Here is a 21,780-nt window from a genome sequence, read left to right as displayed (position 1 = left end):
TACACTGACAGGTTGATCGAATTGGACTGGACGAGATCCTGACGCATCACCAGTGGGAACAGGGGCAGGTATGGAAATAGACGCTGACTGGGCCAAAGGCAACGCGGACTGGGCCATAGGCGACGCGGACTGGGCCGAATGAGAAGCCTGCTGGGCCGGGAAGTGCAACAATGAGTGGTGGCGACGACCACAATGCCGACAATTTGTCTTAGACCGACAAGTGCGGCTCGAATGATTTGGACGCAAACAGTTCACACACCATTTTTTATTCTTAACTGTTTCAAATCTTTGTGGCACTGCCAAAGATTGAAAGTCTGAGCAATGGCTTATGAAGTGGCCCTGAGAGCAATAACTGCAAATATTATCCGTAGCAGTAGCATTACTGGCTACAAGTGTCGTCGTGGTGTATTGGCGTGGTGACTGAGCAGTGTTATTATTTTTAATATTCGTATTACTCTTTTTAAAGTTCGCATTGGTTCTTTTATCGGTAGGCTTTTCAGTTCCCAACGCTAAAGAAGACATTTCCCAAGCTTGGCAATATTTCATCAAGAAATCTTTTAATGTGTCGAAGGAAGGAATTTCAGATGACGTCACGCTCATTTCAAATTCCTTGCGAGTAGCAACGTCAAGTTTTGTCAATAAAGTGTGAAAAAGCACAAAATCCCATTCACCAGTCGGCAACTTTAGATTTTCCAGAATCGCTAAATTTTCCGAAAAAATATCTAAGACATTACGTAATGACGCAGCATCGTTTGCAGCAAGCTTGCAGTCGCGAATTGCCTCCCATGAAATAAACGCGAGGTGCCGTTTATTCTCATAACGAGTTATCAAAGTTTTGTAGGCAACGTCATAGTTTGATTCCGTTAAAGGAAAAACTTTTATCAATTCCAATGCCGAGCCTTGAAGTGACGACAATAAATAGCTAAACTTCTCAACTTTAGACAATGACTTGTTTTTGTGAATTAATGAATCGTATAAATCTCGAAATGGAAGAAAGTTTTTATAATTACCGTCGAATGGTTTTAACATAAGACGCGGCAACTTAACCTGCGCTGACGACTTGTTGTTTTCACTATGGTTGTCCGACGGCGGTATGTCATGAGAGCTGATATTACCGGACTTCGGTTTATCGATACCAAAAACTTTACACTTTATTTCGAGAATATCCGAGTAGGTCTCATCAAACTGTTGACGAAATATATCCTCTTCGTTGAATGCCTCTTCATTATCATCGTCCAGTTTTGATAAAATTTTATTATGTACGGAATCAAATTCTTCTGTCAACTCCGGAAGGCGATCGCACCATGAAATAAATCGTTCCTTATAAGAACTATCTGTTAAACATCTTTTTGCACATATATATGCATCATTCAACCGTTTGATTACGATTTTACGTTTAGCTTGATTCATACCGAGTACCATCTTAATTCCGTTACGATCACGATAAATAAACAACAATGGGATATAATTTTGTATTATTTTAAACCAATGCACAAGCGAACAAACTTATAATTTATTTTATCCTTAATCTTATTATGGAAGAATAGCAACTCTAGACAAATATCACGGAGTGTGCGACAGTACCTACTCTCGGCTGACTGAAACGAGAAAGCGAATAAACGAACCGCTCGGGTTATATGTAATTAGATAATGAAATTACAACATTTGTTTATGCACAATATATTCCCCAATAGAACTACATGGTTAACACAATATTTGAGAGTAAAATCCATAGGTCTTGTACGGTACGAATTACTGACAATCCGGTTCACTAAGGACCAAAATAACATGTACGAAAAATAAGTAGGTTTTCGGGAATGAACTGTGAAGGACCAGTTAACCTTATGTAGTTTAAAGTATATAAAGATCTTCACGATTGTAGGCACTCTCTCCAATAAAACATAAAAGAAATGAGCCACTCACCACGTGATCACGGCGCCGCCATATGAAATACCGGCCGGTAGTTGATGTTTGAGACGTATTACACAATGTTTCCTTTTGATTTTGTATATAATAGTTAAAGTACAGTTTCTAGATCAGAGGCACAAGTCCACGAAGAATATTATCAATTATTTCACCACAAAAACAATATTAAAATGCGGAGCACACAGTAGTGGGTGTCACGCGCAAGATGGAGTTTTTTTTTTTTTTTAAATGACACCGAGGCTGTGGTTGTCATTGACGTACAGCCTAGTAGCTTGTAGACACATAACTTATATGAAATATTGAAAAAGGAACCAAACAATCGTGTTTCACTTAATACTTAAAGAAAACAATAATTAAATCCTAAACAGCACCAGTAAGTCTAATAAATATTAAAACTTAATATTTCGGATAGATGGCGCTGGAGTCGAAAAAATGACGATGACAAGGATGAGGACCCGATGGCGTAGGAATGATTAAAATGCTCGTCCCGCCTTAACTCGTTGCGGGTTCAAGTCCCGTTTGAGTCAGTATTTTTCGATATAATTTTCTCTATAAAATTCACGCAACTTTAAACCGCTATATGATTATGATCATAAGTTGATTGAGAACATTTACAAAGTGACATAATCGCCTTTCCTCAGTTAGCGGATTAACTAGAGGTATAACTAGGAAGATTAAAATGATCGATCCATCCTTATTTAACTTATAATCCGATTATATCACTTGCAGTAAAAGTATAGTAATTAAGCGAATAACACATATTGCATCATGATGTTTGTGCATATGCATGCAATGGTCAAGATTTGCATGCATATTATGTCTCACGCCATTATACTCGTATTTATATCACTTGACTGTCATAGGATGACTACGTATACTAATTTAACTTCTGTGCATCTTCTATCGTGTGGGTTGTAAGGTGAATTACCAACCTCATCAACCCTGGTGTCAGGGTTTTTATTGAGCCGTCAAAGGCCCCAGACATTGCTCATATAACGCCTACTTACATCAATAAGTAGTAAGTAACCGGGACCAACGGCTGAACGTGCCGTCCGAAGCACGGATCATCTTACTTGGACAATCAGGTGATCAGCCTGTAATGTTCTAACCAAACTAGGGATCACAAAGTGATTTTTGTGATATGTCCCCACCGGGATTCGAACCTGGGACCTCCGGATTGTGAGCCCAACGCTCAACCACTGGACCACGGAGGCAGAGGACTTCTGTGCTTATGAACGGACACTATCCGCGCCGCACCAATTCGTGTCAGGCGCTGCCGGGTTATTGGCCAATAAAAAAAGTTTGGAAGGGCTTTCTAAATTTCTGCCTAAAATTGACGTGAGCGGATAAGAAAATGACAGGTATATCTTAAAATAAAATTAGATGGTGTGTACAGGAATCAGCACCTTGATCATTACATAATATTATTCATTATTCTTTGACATACCTATTGGTTGTTACTTAAGATTAAAATGTACAGGGTGTTAGTTACATCGTAACGAATACTGAGGCGGATGATTCAGACCATGATTCTGAGTCGATATCAAGTGGAATTTCGTGTCAGAAAATTTGTGAAAATTTTAATGTTTTTTTTTAATTATTTTCAATTCCATACTATTGCGACGGAAAATTTCACTTGATATCAGCTCAGAATTATGGTCTGAATCACCCCTCAAAGTTTTCGTTACGATGTCATTTAACATACAATTATCATTAATTTTGTATTTATCTGATTATTGAAAAGCCCTTGAGGGGTAGTTTTGACTTAAATATGCCTCTGCCCATTCCACGAGGAACGACCAGCGTAAATGTATGTATGTATAAACATTTATAACGTGTGAAACATGTGGACACTCTCGTAATTTACATACATACATACATAAACTCACGCCCGTAATCCCTAATGGGGTGGGCAGAGCCACAAGTAATCAAAGACAACTTGCAGCCACTGTTGATACGAAGTCCAAAGATGGATATCTACTCGCGGGTACTCTCGTAATTTATCACATGACAAACTTGACATTAAGACACTTCCTTATTTTCCTACAGTGTAATAACCTTTATTAGTCATACATGAGTTATGTTATGTTGATATAACCGCGGCTGCGCTTGCGCATGTTACACGCATTTAATGTCTTCTGGGCTGACAGTGACGGGGAGAAACACGCGATATCATGATCATGCATGTCTAGTTTAGCTTGCTTCATTTGTCCTGACAGGTATTGAGTGCTGGCTGAACTGAAGTCATAGAGGTTCACGCCCAACTGGGCACCCTGAGGTCTGTTGTCTTGAACTTTGTACCGAGTGAGAGCCCTCAGCGGGCCCCATTTGTCCGGCCAAAAAAAGTCACGACATAAAAAAACAATTTTAAGTAAACAAACGCATCTAGGAACCAAACCGCATAATCTGTTAGCAAACTCTACAATAAAACGTAAATATTAGTAACATACCCAGTTTTAATCAGTAAATGTGAAGTAGCTCAAATATCACTCTTATTACGGAAACCAAATATTATTACTACAAATTATAATAAGAAATATTAATACAAAAGAATACAACAAATAGTCTTTCAGTTTTCGCTTCTCTCGACAATAATCGTCTTCACTTGTTTTTCTTTCCTCGTAGTCGCAGACGGAACACCCGCCAAAACGTTTTTCTCTTAAAAAGTGACGTAACGTTCCTTTTTTGAAATTGCCAACAAATCTAAGTATTACTGCAAATTATGACTTAATTCGTCAAGTCAAGCTCATTCGTGATTTAAAAATGTTACGCTAACACACTGAAAGTAAAAACATTAACACTTTTTTGCACCAATAAACCATTTGTCTACCAAACGTTAACGTGTACGTAAACGTAACGCAAACAACGCGGCTTGCGGTTAAGTAAAGTACTTATCATGTTAATTACGTTTATTGAACCTATTATTAGATAACAAAATGATTAATGGCTTAATGGTTACAGTATGGTTGTTTAGAAATCTGAAATTGGTTTAAAACCGGTCGTGTCAATCAACTTGGAGGTCTAATGTAGATCCCGCCAGTTTTTTTTTTTTTGACGTTATTTGTTACCTCTTGCACCCTGTACAAAATTTAAGACAACAAGCCTGAGGGTGCCCAGTTGGACGCGAAACTCGCCTTAGAGCGTCTTCTGAGAGGATTCTCTCTCTTTCTTTATTTAAGAGAGAGCCGCGCTCTTGTCGGTGGAGTAATGGCCATTCCTCTCTTCTTCCTGCCAAATCCTTCACGATAAGACACGACCTGCACCTTCTCTTTTATTTGTTTCATAAATGTTCTCCTAGGTCTACCCCTTCCTCTCTTCCCTTAAATTTTTCCTTCTATGATGTTTGTTATAAATAAATCGTGTCGTATCAGGTGGCCAATCATATTTCCTCTCCGGTTCTCTATAGTCTGCATTATGGTTCTCTTTTCTTCAACTCTTTCTAGCACTTTTTCATTTGAGAGGATTATAGGTACCTATAGAAATTCGAAAACGGGGAGCGCTAAGGGCTCTCACCCGGCACAAAATTTAAGACAATAGGCCTGAGGGTACCCAGTTGGGCGCAAACCTTAGCCCAGGGCGTCGTCTGGATTTGTATTTAAATTTTGTACCTACCTAATACTGAGAATTATTGAGGACAGAAGAGGCAAGATGATTGGACACCTAATAAGACACGACGAATTCATTAAAAACATCATAGAAGGAAAGCTAGAAGGAAAGAGAGGAAGGGGAAGACCAAGAAGAGCTTACATGGAACAGATTAAAGAAAAGGTTAACGTCGTGTCTTATAGGGAAGTCAAGGAATTGGCCTTTGATAGACTGGAATGGAAAATGCTACACCGACAAGAGCGTGGCTCTTAAATTGATGATGATGACCTACCTAATTACGTAACAATAATATTTAGTTAGATGTTATAATATTATTATAATAAGGCACCTAGTGTCGCCTCTTTTATATTGCCGTGCCCTTGCAGGGCGTCACATGTACCTTCTTACTATGTTGCACCTTAATTTATTTTTGTGACATGCAATAAATGAATATGAATATGAAGAAATGGATCGACCCTTGAGGGCTGAATCCCGTCAGGACTAATGTAGTAATGTACATCATATTTAAAAAGATACATAGGTTTTTACGACATACCCGGGAAGATAAAAACAGCTGTCAAGAATAGGCTCATGCTTTGTTCTATGTTCCAATTAAACATAATGCCCTATGTAACTATACTTTACCGTCTTCTTCTATCGTGTGGGTTGTGCGGTTATTATTGAGACGCCAAAGGCCCCTGACATGACTCATCTCACGTACTTATATCAGATGTAAGTAGTAACCGGAAACGGCTAAAGGTGCCTTCCGATGCACGGATTATCTTACTTTCGGACAATCGGGTGATCAGCCTGCAATATCCTAAGCAAACTAGGGATCACAAAGTGATTTTTGTTATATGTCCTCATCGGGATTCGAGCCTGGGACCTTCGGATCGTGAGTCCAACGCTCAACTACTAGTCCATGGAGGTTTACTGTAACTATTATACTCGTGATTCAACCTACCCTGTTAGGGATTACGGAAATGATTTTAGTCTACTCTGTCTATTGTTATTGACCTGCTTACAAGTACCGAGTAGATTTTCTTCGCCAACTAAGTAACCAAAGCTTCCAGGCAAAACAAAACAAATCGCCATGCGCCAGGGCTGCTGTAACCTACACCGCTGGGAACTGCGCCCGCGCAGACAGGCGAGCATCGACTTGTATCCGCGCTATCGCGTTACTAGTCTTGTTGGTAATCTCCAGTGGGAATCATGTCTAACAGATTATAGGGGGATACATTTCTATGCTTGACCATGTATAAGATCACGCTTATTTCCTGTTAGGGTAGGCAGTAACCACGGCATTCCATTTACTACGATCCTGACACACCATCTACGCTTCTTCTACTCTTACCAAAGACTGCATGCTCGCCGGTTTAGATTAGAATAAAAGATGGACTTCTGACCTGGTCTTTCTTTAAAACATCCTGGATCTGATCGCGGTATGTACGCCTTTTTTTAACGTTGGGAAATGCGTTATGCATACCACGCCGCCCGGGGGCACGACGTGGTGTGGGACTCCCCGGGTGTCGCCACCCGGTATACCCACCAAAACCCAAAGGTGTCCCTCCTTGCCGCCGTGTGGCGGGGATACGGGCAATTGCACACAAATTTAAAAAAATAATCAAAAGTATTTATTTTTCAAAATTGGCTTACAAAGTTAGCGCTTTTTGAACGTCAAAAAATTAAATTACATATTATGTAACTAGCTGTAAAACTACTACCACATCGGAATCTGTAACGCTGAGGAAAGACGTGGCCAGAAAACCTCCCAGCACAGGGCCCTAGTCCTACTGTTTCATGTTTTCCTTTCTTTTCTTTTTTTAAAATCTAGTATGTATTACATAATTTATGGACTTAAATACAATGGTATTCCATAATAATATTACACAACCGCGTCCCCGCCGGCGGATGCCCTTACGGGCCCAGCGCCCGCTGGGCTGGACACGCTCCCATGCGTGTCGGGGTATGTAGGCCTACGCCATCCTCTTTCAACTCTACCACTTCCACCCGCTTATTTATTTTTTTCATAATTCCCTTGGACCTCTGTATTATGCCAACGGTCAACCACGGGACCACGAAGTAAGTGTAGTGTTAGACAGAAAATAATTGATCGGCCTAAATCTTGACTGCTACATAATTATGCTAATGAACGTCATACTGCTTTCTGTACATAGATAGATCTAATAGCTACCGCGCATTTAAGCTATTGTAAAATGTTATCTATAATATCTATATTGATATATAAGTATTTCAATCACTAATGCGGGACTTTCAAGGCAACGTTCTTCAAAGACAATACAGACGGCGCTGTAAACATTTTCCTTCGTTTAACGTTATAATTTCATGGATAACAGACATAATATGCATTTTTTTATCTTTTTGTTTTTGAGTATAAATGATGACCCGTTTATTACACCCAAATTCAAAAATATCTTTATTCAGTAGGTAACGTAGTTACACTTTGAATCGTCAATTTTTACATAACGAACGTCTCATCCGCCTTAAACTACTGCAGCTTCTCACAACCTGTATAGCCCTAGACGTTCTTTAAAAAAAATAAAAATAAACCAAGCTCAATTACATCTTCCATTGTTACTATTCTTATCAAAATATAGAGAAGCAATGTGTAGCAACATAATTCTATACATAATGGCCCCGATTCCTGCAGACATCTCTTAATTTTACTTTAAGTTATACCTGTCATTTTCTTATCCGCCGAAAAGGAAAGGGACGGATGATTGACAGCTCTTAATTTTAGGAAGAATGAGTAAATAAATGAATAACCCGGGCGAATTTTTAGACGGTTGTTTTAGATTTGTGCTTAAAATTGACGTGTGTTCCATAAATTTTATGCTTGTCGATTACCCGTCCCTTTCCTTTTCGGCGGATAAGAAAGTGACAGATATAACTTAAAATAAAATTAGATGGTGTTTACAGGAATTAGCACCAATGTGAAGCAACAATTATGTTTCTGCCATTACATTGTATTTTTGAATAACTACGTAGCTACCAGAGTAATGAGAAAATAGGTAATTATCACGTCAAAACTCGACAGCGCCATCTATATTTTGAAGAAACGTAGCCTGGAAAGTTCCTCATCGTTTTGTTTTATAGTAGGTAAGTACGGACCGAGTTGAGGAGCTCGGTGGCGCAGCGGTAAACGCGCTCGGTCTGCGATTGTTGAAGTTAAGCAACTTTCGCAAAGGCCGGTCATAGGATGGGTGACCACAAAAAAAAAAAAGTTTCATCTCGAGCTCCTCCGTGCTTCGGAAGGCACGTTAAGCCGTTGATCCCGGCTGCATTAGCAGTCGTTAATAACCACCAATCCGCACTGGGCCCGCGTGGTGGTTTAAGGCCCGATCTCCCTATCCATCCATAGGGAAGGCCCGTGCCCCAGCAGTGGGGACGTTAATGGGCTGGTGATGATGAAGTACGGTCTCGTGTACCATGTCACATTAACTTTTTTGACAAATTAAACCGTAAGTCTCATTAAATGTCAAATATGATAGTGCGACAGGGTTCTAAAGTGGGTAAGTACATGATATTGCTCATGACTGTACATTGAGGCTCACCCACGGATTATTCCACGATTAAACAGACTTCAAGTTTTGTAATTCCCAAGTTAGTTTCAAACCGTGAGCGAGGTGGGCCGAACTGTGCCAATGAGATACAAACTTGCATTATTTATAACGACAACACATACATAAAACCTAAGCACTAGAATTCACAATTTGTTAGGCAAATACATCGCATTTTGTGTTGGGAAGTGTACCAATCATTAAAATGTCACTTGAACTATCAACGGGAAACTATTTGGTTGCCAATATTATCATTTTAAGAGGGTATTACGCGCAGCGCCTGCCTTTTTGACATTTAAATACATACATACATAAAATTCTAAAAAGTTCTCACCGAGGTAAGCAGAGACTATGCAATTCCATTTTCTTCGAGCCTACTTACTTCTCTTACGTCCTACACATTAATCAATCGAAAAAAATAAGATACTTATTTAAGTCTTCTTCTATACTATAGAAGAAGACTATAGAATCTATAGTGTGGGGTGAGCCTACTTACTTCTCTTACGTCCTACACATTAATCAATCGAAAAAAATAAGATACTTACTTAAGTCTTCTTCTATACTATAGTCCTACACATTAATCAATCGAAAAAAATAAGATACTTACTTAAGTCTTCTTCTATACTACGTAGAAGAAGACTATAGAATCTATAGTGTGGGTTGTAAGGTGGAGTACCAACCTGATCAACCCTGTTGTCAGGGTTACTATTGAGCCGCCAAAGGTCCCTGACATGGCTCATGTAGCGACTACTTACTTACATCAGCAAGTAGTAACCGGGACCAACGGCTTAACGTGCCTTCCGAAGCACGGATCATCTTTCTTTCGGACAATGAGGTGATACTAAAGTAAGTTTTATTCTTCTTTTTTTTTAAAACCAGGACCTCCGGATCGCGAGCCGCATTTGGCAAAGACTTTAATGAAAGCAAATATAAAAAAAACGCCGACATGTATGAATAAAAACAATCGGATCAAAGTCAGTACCTGTTTGATCGTGTGCGCACCCCGCAAGCGCAATATACCGTTTTCTGTTCACACGCAATAGTTATGTAGTACGTCTTCGCTGATTATTTCCATCTTGTGCTATGTAATTTCTTAATTGTTTGTGTGCTCGCTATGTGCAGAATATAGGTATACTTATTCGTCGACTTATGGTGAAAACCGAAACACACACACACGCTCAGCGGTAACGGAAAACATCGTGAGAAAACTCACATACATACATACATACATAAACTCACGCCCGTAATCCCTAATGGGGTGGGCAGAGCCACAAGTAATCAAAGACAACTTGCAGCCACTGTTGATACGAAGTCCAAAGATGGATATGATGAACCTTATGGTGATAAGGGATCAGCCTATCGCCCATAACATTAGTCCATCATGTTAGAGGACACAAGCGGTTTTTACGACATGCCCGGGAAGAGAAGCTGCTGAACGTGTTCTATGTTTTTTATATGCTCCCAGAACAGCATAGAAGCACAAACTCACATTCCCGACAAATGCATTTGGAGGTATGTGACTTAACCTGTCATCATCACCATCAGCCCATTAATGTCCCCACTGCTATGGCACGGGCTTTCCCTATGGATGGATAGGGAGATCGGGCCTTAAACCATCACGCGGGCCCAGTGCGGATTGATGGTTATTAACGACTGCTAATGCAGCCGGAACCAATGGTTTAACGTGCTATCCGAAGCACGGAGGAGCTCGAGATGAAAACTTTTTTTTTAATTTTGTGGTCACCCATCCTATGAAATGCGAAAGATGCTTAACTTCAACAATCGCAGACCGAGCGCGTTAACCGCTGCGCTACCGAGCTCCTCTCTTAACCTGTATAGGGCTGGTTTTCCCTTCGCGGGTTGGAAGGTCAGACAGGCAGTCGCTTCCGTAAAAAACCGGACCTGTCAAATCTTCTGCACAACGTGATTAAATTTTGTCACGGGAAAGTTATATCGATTCTGACGATATAATTACGTCGTTTTATGTGAACCCAAAATAAGTCATGTCGTTCTGTCAAAATACGCATGTTAGGAAAAAAAAAATAACTTATCGATTTCGACTAAATTGATTGAATCGATCGATAAATTTATCACATTGCGTATGTTAGCCCTGTAAGTTAGGTTATCGGACCCTGTGACATAAATGGGATAATGCTAGGGAGATTGTTTTTTTTTCTATTCAACTTATTTATGAATTTGAATAAAGAAAAATGTAAAAATAAATGCGACATTTTGTCACAAATTCCATAGTAATTACTAGTTTTGACGTTTAGTAAGAGAGCCTTCAGCGCTCCCCATTTGTCCGGCCAAGTAGTTAAAATTCCATCTGCGGCAAATCTATAATAAGTCACGTCAAAAAAAGATGTTTAGTAATTAAGTAAAAAGTAACTGATTTGACTAGTTGGTTGGAGAGAGGGGGTCCGATATGCGTGCGGGCTCTTTCTTGGTGCAAAGGTTGTCCATCGCCATACAACGTGGTAATGCGGCGAGTGTAATGGGGACCTTTGCGCCTGGAATAACTCGGGGGGGATTATTTGACGATTAGACACGTAAGGTCTTGAATTGTTAATTTCTAATTGTATTAATGTTTAATTTGTAATTTTGTAGAGGTAGTCTTAGATTTCTTTTGTATAAATTGGCCATCAGTTATAGATTGTAAGTTATTTTTGTCATTTAACATTTAATTTACTATAATAAATAAATTGATATTACGTTAGATACTACCCTATTCTATAATTCAGTTAGAAAATAACAGTTACATAGGAAATGACACAAATTACCAGTTATCAAGTATCATTACTATTATTTACACATTACCGAAGTCTCGAGTTGGAAATAGGTATACTTAAAAGTATAATGATTTTCATCTTAATACTTCTTCTATCGTGTGGGTTGTGAGGTGGATTACCAACCCCATCAACTCTGGTGTCAGGGTTATTATTGAGCCGCCATAGGCCGCTGACATGACTCATGTAACGACTACGTACTTACATCAGTAAATAGTAACCGGAACCAACGGCTTAACGTGCCTTCCTAAACACGGAACATCTTACTTTTGGACAATCAGGTGATCAGCCTGTAATGTCCTAACCAAACTAGGGATCGTAAAGTGATTTTTGTGATTTGTCCCCACCGTGATTCGAACCCGGGGACCTCCGGATCGTGAGCACATCGCACTGGGCCACAGAGGTCGTCAATACTTAATGCTTCAGATACATGACACCATCGTGGGCGTAACGAAGATATCATCATCAATTTAAGAGCCACGCTCTTGTCGGTGTAGCATTTTCCATGCCAGTCTATCAAAGGCCAATTCCTTGACTTCCCTATAAGACACGACGTTAACCTTTTCTTTAATCTGTTCCATGTAAGCTCTTCTTGGTCTTCCCCTTCCTCTCTTTCCTTCTAGCTTTCCTTCTATGATGTTTTTAATGAATTCGTCGTGTCTTATTAGGTGTCCAATCATCTTGCCTCTTCTGTCCTCAATAATTCTCAGTATTTGTCTCTTTTCCCTTACTCTTACTAGCACTTCCTCATTTGTAACCCTTTCTGTCCAACTTATTCTTTCCATCCTCCTCCAACACCACATTTCAAAGGCCTCGAGTCTCTCTCTGTCCTTCTGTGTCAGTGTCCAAGTTTCACATCCATAGAGGGCTATACTCCATACGAAGGTTTTGACACATCTTTTTCTGATAGATTTGGCAATCCTAGCCTTGAATATGCACCCTTTGTTATGGAAAGCTTGTTTTGCCATTGCTATTCTGGTTTTAACGTCTAAAGTACATCTTGAGTCATTCGTTAACGTTAACGAAGATATACATTGAAAAATTCGCATGGACAGGATAAGAGCGTGTAGGCTCTGCACAGCAACCACAGAATACCAGTGTTGTGGCTCGCGCCGCGGCTGAGTTAAGCCCTTTTATATAGGACACCACCATTGTTGACCAGTCCTAACACTCTATTAATATTTGCCTTAATGTTTACCTTCCTTTATCAGACTTACGTGGGTGAAGTATCCTCTCCACAGACAATGAGTCGCCTAGGACACACTTAAGGAAGCGCAGGGTTGCCTAAGACCTACGTCACCCTCTCGACCTCCTTGGCTAGCTCCACAGGAAAGGCAAGCCAATACGTGTGGAGCCAAGTCGGTTGCAGGAACCCTACTCGCGCCTAACGGAGATCCCAATTCCGGGAAAATACCACAATAATAATAATGTTTACCACATATTTACTATAATGAGTAACACATAACTTACAATCAAAACATGCAGGAAAAAGAGCTTATACAAGAGAGTACAAATAAATAGACAGTAACAAAAACATACATAAACATAATCAGCCTATATACGTCCCACTGCTGGACACAGGCCTCCCCTCAATCAACCGGAGGGGGTATGTAGCATACTCCACCACGCTGCTCCAATGCGGGTTGGTGGAGGTGTTTTTATGGCTAATAGCCGGGACCAACGGCTTAACGTGCCCTCCAAAGCACGGAACAAACTTAAAATAAACTTATTTATTATTATAATTATTATGACGTGTAAGTAGCGAGTAATGCAGTTTATGTTTATCAAGTTGTTATTTTAATAACAATATAAATGACATTGTAAATCTTATTTTATTTATAACCTTTTGTTTATAATCTTTAATTTATTTATATCGCTTTCTGGTTCAATAATTCCGTTATCAGTTTATTTTTATGCTGCTTGTTTATCCGCAGTTATCTTCACGCGTTCATTATAATATTAAATAATGTTATTAATGCAAGTAAGTGTATGTTACTAACAATACATACATAAATATTAACTTGTATAAGAACAATCCACTCATTGATGATTCATAAGTATTCTTCATAGAAAAGACGTCAACGAGAGCAGTTTATTTTTAATGCAATGGTCAGTGATAATTTTATTTATTTGAGTCATTTCATAATATGCCAAGAAACAGTTAATATTACCTATATTGTTGTAAATATAGATGATTGCTTACTTTAAAAAAAACGGAATAGAAATTACGTGTTAATTTCTATAGGTATGGATTTTGTAAAAATCTGATATGATTTCTGATGAAAATCCCCACACCCCGCACCGCGCACCCCGAACCCCGCACAGGAGCCACATGGTGTGGCTTTCACGGTTCATACCTCCCTCCGGTTGACTGAGAGGCTGTGCCCATCAATGTGACATAAATAGGTTGTGTATGTATGTATGTTATGTAAGCAACGATTGCCCCGGTCATTTCCCTGCTTAATCGTCGCAGACCACGCAGTCGGCCCGTTAGTTCCCAGCAATAAACACTTCCTCCCTGACCAGACCAGTCCTTCCTCGGAACACTGCATCTTGTATTAGTGCGATCTGACTTGATCGTCATTAAGCATGGGGCCTTATTCTTGAATCGCTCGTCCAACTCACATACATACATACATAAACTCGCGCCCGTAATCCCTAATGGGGTGGGCAGAGCCACAAGTAATTAAAGACAACTTGCAGCCACTGTTGACAACCAACATTCCAACTCACATTCGTAAATATACAGGGTGTTAGTGACATCGTAACGAAAACTTTGAGGGTTCAGGTCATGATTCTGAGTTGATATCAAGTGGAATTTTCCGTCGCAAACGTATGAAACGGAAAATAATGTAAAAAGACACTAAAATTTTCATGAATTTTCCGACAAGAAAATTCCACTTGATATTAACTTAGAATCATGGTCTGAATTTAGGGCCTTAGTTCATCTTGCGATGGATGTACCTCGGACTATGTTGTGTTATATTGGTCCTCTTGTATTATTTTTTTACGGTTCCAAATCTCAAAAGGAAAGTATTTTTTCGCGAACGCGTCAGTAAATAAGCAAATTTTTGAATGCCGATTATTAGCGTTCATACATACTTAATCTCATACAAATTATAGTATGAACAATCTTGCAAAATGTATTAACACTCTCATAAAATAAATGTTACTGTAAGTACTTGTAGTATCCAACAAAACAGACTTAAACATAAATAAAAGATTTCTTTTAATAACAGCCGTCTGAACACGATTATTATTTTTATTAAAACTACCTTTGAATATCAAGGTTTCACATTTATTAAAAACAAGTTAAGTAAATATTGTTACTGAAATGTCATTGTTGTAATTAATGTTTTAAGTAAGTAAAATAAAAGTGTTTATTTTTTTTTCGTTCATAGTAACAGTCAGATAATATAATTGATAGATAGGGCCAATGCTTTGATTCCCACAGACACCTCCTAAATTTATTTTAAGTTGCGTTGCTTATTACACCTGTCATTTTCTTATCCACCGAAAAGGAAAGGGACGGGAAATAAAAAAAGGAAAATGTAAAGATGTGTACTGGAATCACCACCTCTGTTTCAGTTTTTTTTTTTAATAAACGAATAGACAAAACTCACGCTTGTAATCACTATCGGGGAAGGCAGTGCACAAGTAACAAAACAACATGCAGTAAAGAACAATGGCGAGCGCCCATACAAGTTTTTATTTAAGTCCAAATTACAGCGTCTATTCATCATTAATATCTAAAATGAGTCTATATGTGTTCTTAAACATATTAGTCTTAAAATAAACGCACGGGAAACCCTATGAAGATTAGTAAATGTCGCATTACTAGACGCTAACTTTTTTTTAAATATTTTCTCGCCAATGTTCTTTGCTTAGTAATTTCTATCTATATAGATATAAGTCTAGGTATGTATTGAAAAGCCATGGTAGCCCATTTGGAAGAACGCTTAACTCTCACTGTTAGGTCACAGGATTGAAACCAAGCACGGGCCTAAAGTATAGTTTTCAAATTCATATTTGGTTTGGATCATAAATGATTATCACGTACTCAGGTTAAAGAAACCCACATTCCCGAGAAATGCGTTTCTGTATCGGTATGGTATTTTCTGCGCGGGTTGGAAGGTCAGACAGGCAATCGCTTCTGTAAAAACCGGACGTGTCAAGACTTCAGGTTAGGTAAGCGGACCCCGCGAAAACGGGATAACGCTAGGAAATTCCGTGGTCTCTGCCTACCCTAACGAGAAGTAGGCGTGATCTTATGAATGTACCTATGTAGATGACTACGTTCTTCTCCTATCGTGTGGGTTGTGAGATGGATTACCTAACCCCATCAACCATGGTATCAGGTAATTATTGAGCCGCCATAAGCCACGACTACGTTGACAAATTACGAGCCCGTCGCCGACTTAAATTGTTCATCATATTCAAATATTTAGTCTTTACAATATGCTTGGAATGATTATATTATAGGTACTTCATAATATTTATATTATTTCTAGTTAATTAAAGTGGTTTGAGTTACATTTCTATCATAAAAAAGTGGTAAACCAAACATACAAAAAGTTTCCATAGAATATTGACACACGTGTATGCGCAAGCGCATCCCATAGAACGACCCTCACTCGTACATGGTCATGTGTAACTGCATACAAATGGACATGTCGCGAGGCAAGTCGAGCAATAGGGCTTTTTGGAAATATTCTAATTCATAAGGGAAAACATAATAGGCACCATAAATAACTACGTATTCATTTTGTATATTTTCATAATTACGTATGTGGGACTGCATTCATAAATGATCTCTACAATTTTAGTTTTTTGAAGTGTGTGGTCTTTAACGAAAAATCTAAAAATAATTATTTGATCCATTGTTGAATAGGTTCGTATTATTTATTTGTTTGTTAAACTTTTAAAAAGAAACAAACTCAAGTTAATATCAGACAATACTTATTAAATACAATCACTTCTTAATGTAAGTAATTAAAATAATTAACTCAAGACCATTCCAAATTGGTCGTTTCACAAATAGCCCGAGTTTAAACTTGCCCCGCAACTCCACTTAACAGACCTCCGCTAACTCACCTGTTCACTTTGAACAGAAGTCCCACTGGGGTCATCTCAAACTAGATTGTCTTTCCAACACTTTCACAAAATACTGGATCAAAATCGTCCTATTCACTCCAAACAGTCCTTAAAAAAATAGAAATGTCTTAAAATTAATTCGAACGCACTTTTAAAAATTAAAATATTCAAGATTTAAAAATAATTGAAATTGAATTCCAATTTCAAAATTAAAAAGTCGCACTTTTTAATTTAAATGGAACGAGTTATTTCAAATTCGCATTTACTAGTAATAAATTAGAATCGATCGATTCAAATGGTCGACTCGAGCGGTACGCGTGTTAACGGCGCAACGGTCGCGGTAGTTCTGCGATGGTGACCGTCCACGGTCGACGGTGACAAACTGTCAGACAATAGGCTGGTAATTATACAGCCACAAGTTAACAGGTGGGAAGACTGTTCACTGTAGGAGTTTGAACTTTTGACGTACCTAATGCCGATGGAATTTTCAAGTAGATTTACACGGTTTAAAGCTGGTAAATTATTTATGACAGCTACGAATGAGGAATTTTATTCTAATGTATCTGCTTTACAAACAGTACGTACTTAGTTATAGTGTGAAAATCACATCACTACATAGTATAAAACAAAATCGGTTTTTCTGTCCCTATATCCCTATGTACGCTTAAATCTTTAGGCAGCCAATCAGCTCGCGACACCAAACACTTCAGGGCCCCGATACCGACCCCGCCGGCGTGGTCGACGATTTCCCTCATTCAGCGCTTATCGCTATCGACCCACTAGGGTCGATTAATTCTTTCAAATATTTTTCTTCTCAGACGACGCCCTGAGCCGAGGTTCGCACCCTCAGGCCTGTTGTCTTAAACGGTGTACCGGGTGAGAGCCTTCAGCGCTCCCCATTTGTCCGGCCAAGTAGTTAATGCCATCTGCGGCAAATCTACAATAAGTCACGTCAAAAAAAAAACTTAAATCTTTAAAACTACGCAACGGATTTTGATACGGTTTAATAGATAGAGTGATTCAAGAGGAAGGTTTTTATGTATAATAACATCCATTAAATAGTGGAGAAATACTGTTATTTTTGAGGTTTTTAATGTGATGTCGTAAATAATTTCATTTTTCGATTCGCTTCGATTTTCGGGTCGCTAGTCTATACTTATAATAAATCTGTAGAGAGGTCAATTCTGTACATTAAATATTTTTTCAAAATAACTATCAGGGGGTGATAAGTGGTCGATACTGATGCCAAAAATGCAATCAGTAAAATTTTTGTCTGTCTGTCTGTCTGTCTGTCTGTCTATCTGTCTGTCTGTCTGTCTGTCTGTCTGTATGTTCCTTATAGAAACAAAAACTACTGGACGGATTTTAATGAAACTTGGTACAATTATTCTTCACACTCCTGGACAGGTTATAGTATACTTTTCATCACGCTACAATCAATAGGAGCAGAGTAGTGAAGGGAAATCTTTTTGTATGAAAAATCTAAACCACTCAAGTTAGACGTTTGAAATTTGGCATGCAGGTACCTTAGATACCGTAGAGGTGCACTAAGAAAGGAATTCCCGAAATTCCTACGGGAACGGGAATTAGCGGGAAAATCCTTTTGTATGAAAAATCTAAACCACTCAAGTTAGACGTTTGAAATTTGGCATACAGGTACCTTAGATACCGTAGAGGTGTACTAAGAAAGGAATTCCCGAAATTCCCATGGGAACGGGTATTAGCGGGAAAATCCTTTTGTATGAAAAATCTAAACCACTCAAGTTAGACGTTTGAAATTTTGTCATGCAGATACCTTAGGTACCGTAGAGGTGCACTAAGAAAGGAATTCCCAAAATTCTCACGGGAACGGGAATTAGCGGGAAAATCCTTTTGTATGAAAAATCTAAACCATTCAAGTTAGATGTTTGAAATTTAGCTCGCAGGTACCTTAGATACCGTAGAGGTGTACTAAGAAAGTAATTCCCGAAATTCCCACGGGAACGGGAATTAGCGGGAAAATCCTTTTGTATGAAAAATCTAAACCACTCAAGTTAGACGTTTGAAATTTGGCATGCAGGTACCATAGGTACCGTAGAGGTGCACTAAGAAAGGAATTCCCAAAATTCTCACGGGAACGGGAATTAGCGGGAAAATCCTTTTGTATGAAAAATCTAAACCATTCAAGTTACATGTTTGAAATTTGTCATGCAGGTACCTTAGATACCGTAGAGTTGTACTAAGAAAGGAATTTCCGAAATTCCCACGGGAACGGGAATTAGCGGGAAAATCCTTTTGTATGAAAAATCTAAACCACTCAAGTTAGACGTTTGAAATTTGGCATGCAGGTACCATAAGTACCGTAAAGGTGCACTAAGAAAGGAATTCCGAAAATTCTCACGGGAACGGGAATTAGCGGGAAAATCCTTTTGTATGAAAAATCTAAACCACTCAAGTTAGACGTTTGAAATTTGGCATGCAGATACCTTAAGTACCGTAGAGGTGCACTAAGAAAGGAATTCCCGAAATTCTCACGAGAACGGGAATTAGCGGGAAAATCCTTTTGTATGAAAAATCTAAACCACTCAAGTTAGACGTTTGAAATTTGTCATGCAGGTACCTTAGGTACCGTGGAGGTGCACTAAGAAAGGAATTCCCGAAATTCTCACGGGAACGGGAATTAACGGGAAAATCCTTTTGTATGAAAAATTTAAACCATTCAAGTTAGATGTTTGAAATTTGGCTCGCAGGTACCTTAGATACCGTAGAGGTGCACTAAGAAAGGAATTCCCGAAATTCCCACGGGAACGGGAATTAGCGGGAAAATCCTTTTGTATGAAAAATCTAAACCACTCAAGTTAGACGTTTGAAATTTGGCATGCAGGTACTTTAGTAAACTTAAAGCTTAGTTGCAACAGGATATTGCAAAAATCTCACGGAAACGGGAGTTAGCGGAAAAAACCTTTGTATGAAAAAATCGAAACCGCGTAAGATAGATGTTTTCAATTCAATTAAATTAAATTATTTATTGCATTCCATGTAGTACAATGGGGTGTTACATAGGCATAGGAACTAAAACATGGACCCTGTAGGGCACAGCAACGTTGAAGGGAAGAGAGGAAGTGTGTATTAAAATTAAAACTCAATGAACAATCAATTAAAAAAAAATCAATTCAATCAATTTATTCAATCTAGCATGCATGCATACCTTAGTAAATATAAAGTTTATTTTTGGCTGTATTTTGAAAAATGGGAGTTATTGGGAAAAAAATTGTACTTATGAAAAAATCTAAACTGCATAAGTATGCACTCCCACACACACAAAGATCTCTCTCTTATATAACACGCCACGCGGACGAAGTCGCGGGCAAAAGCTAGTAGATAATAAAAGCTTGTCAAAAGATACAGTGATTAAAGTATGGTAAAACGAGCATTATAGTGATGGCCGCATTTTCTTATATCTGATCGATTAATAAAATATAATATGGGTGTTTTTTTAACAACTTAGCCGGCGTAACAAGTGGGTGTGATTAGGTAAACTTTAATCAAATGCGCGTGAAAATAATTATATTTTCTCTCATTTTGTTGATTTCACTATAATAGAGAATAAGGACGTGCGTTTATGAATGTTTTTTATTTAATTTGAATTTATAGAATATACGTTTTGTCTCTTGTATTCTCTTCATACATTTAGATAGATAGATAGATAGATAAATGATTTATTTGGTCTACAGACACACATGCATACAATACAAATCAACAACAATACACACCACATACAAAATGTTTAACACACGCCAGGTATGACATTTGATTACTTAATATGAAAAATCTTTTTCTTATCGTATGGGTTGTGAGGTGAATTACCAGCGTCATTATCTCTGGGTTAGTATTGAGCCGCCAAAGACCCCTAACATGACTCATGTAACCCGTACGCCGAAGTGGTCGCCATGGCCGAAATCGGTCGGAGAGAGATCATCATCATCAACGCGTACTTATATTCATGAGTAGCAACCGGGACCAACGGCTTAACGTGGCTTCCGACGCACGGATCATCTTGCTTTCGGACAATCAGGTGATCAGCCTGTAATGTCCTAACCAAATTAGAGATAACAAAGTTATTTTTTTGATACTGGGATTCGTTCCTGAGGCTTCCGGATAGTAAGCCCAACGCAACTGCGCAACGGATGACGCAATCACTGGAAGACAAAGGCCGTTCCAATATGGAGAATATAATGAATTTAATTTAGCTTCAATTACAAGATTATTATTTTTACCGGATACGCTTCCCCCCAGACCTGTCAACCTTGAAAAAAAAGCTTTTTTTTTCATAAAGTCGGAGGCTATTGCCGCCTATCATGTGCCATCGGTTTTGGTTTTATTGCGTCCCCACATCCGCGCACGCGCACACAGGATATGACGATCTACCAACGTAACCATATCGGGAACAGAGTACGTAATATTTCTATCGCTTTAAATAATATTGCATCATAATACGAGTAGCCAGATCAAATGTATTATACCCGTTTTGATGGACACAATGTTCAGGCATAGAATGAGGAATAAGGTCAATTCAGGGCAAAATTACTAAGTACCTTCTTTACAGTTTAAGTACACATAAGTACGTACATTTTTGACGTGATTTATCCTAGGTACAACTGAACCGAACCTATACACATATAAGAAAGAAAGTAAGAAAACATATTTATTCGACATACTTATCACATATTAAACACATAAACAGCCTATATAAGTCCCACTGCTGGGCACAGGCCTCCCCTCAATCAACCGGAGGGGGTATGGAGCATACTCCACCACGCTGCTCCAAT

General features: G+C 38.7%; 1 protein-coding gene across 1 annotated transcript in view; it reads right to left on the bottom strand.

The window, feature by feature from the left end:
• LOC126367798 (TNF receptor-associated factor 4) overlaps positions 1 to 17,300 on the bottom strand; it is a 125,150-nt gene extending 107,850 nt beyond the window's left edge. Inside the window, exon 1 of the mRNA XM_050011546.1 lies at positions 16,973 to 17,300. Coding sequence (XP_049867503.1) covers positions 16,973 to 17,007 — 35 coding nt within the window. The 5' untranslated portion in view covers positions 17,008 to 17,300. The remainder of the gene's footprint in view (positions 1 to 16,972) is intronic.
• Positions 17,301 to 21,780: the final 4,480 nt, after the last annotated feature.

Source organism: Pectinophora gossypiella, chromosome 6, assembly GCF_024362695.1.
Source record: "Pectinophora gossypiella chromosome 6, ilPecGoss1.1, whole genome shotgun sequence".
NCBI lineage: Eukaryota > Metazoa > Arthropoda > Insecta > Lepidoptera > Gelechiidae > Pectinophora > Pectinophora gossypiella.
Note: the sequence above shows the minus strand (reverse complement) of the source record. Positions and strands in the feature narration are given on the sequence as shown.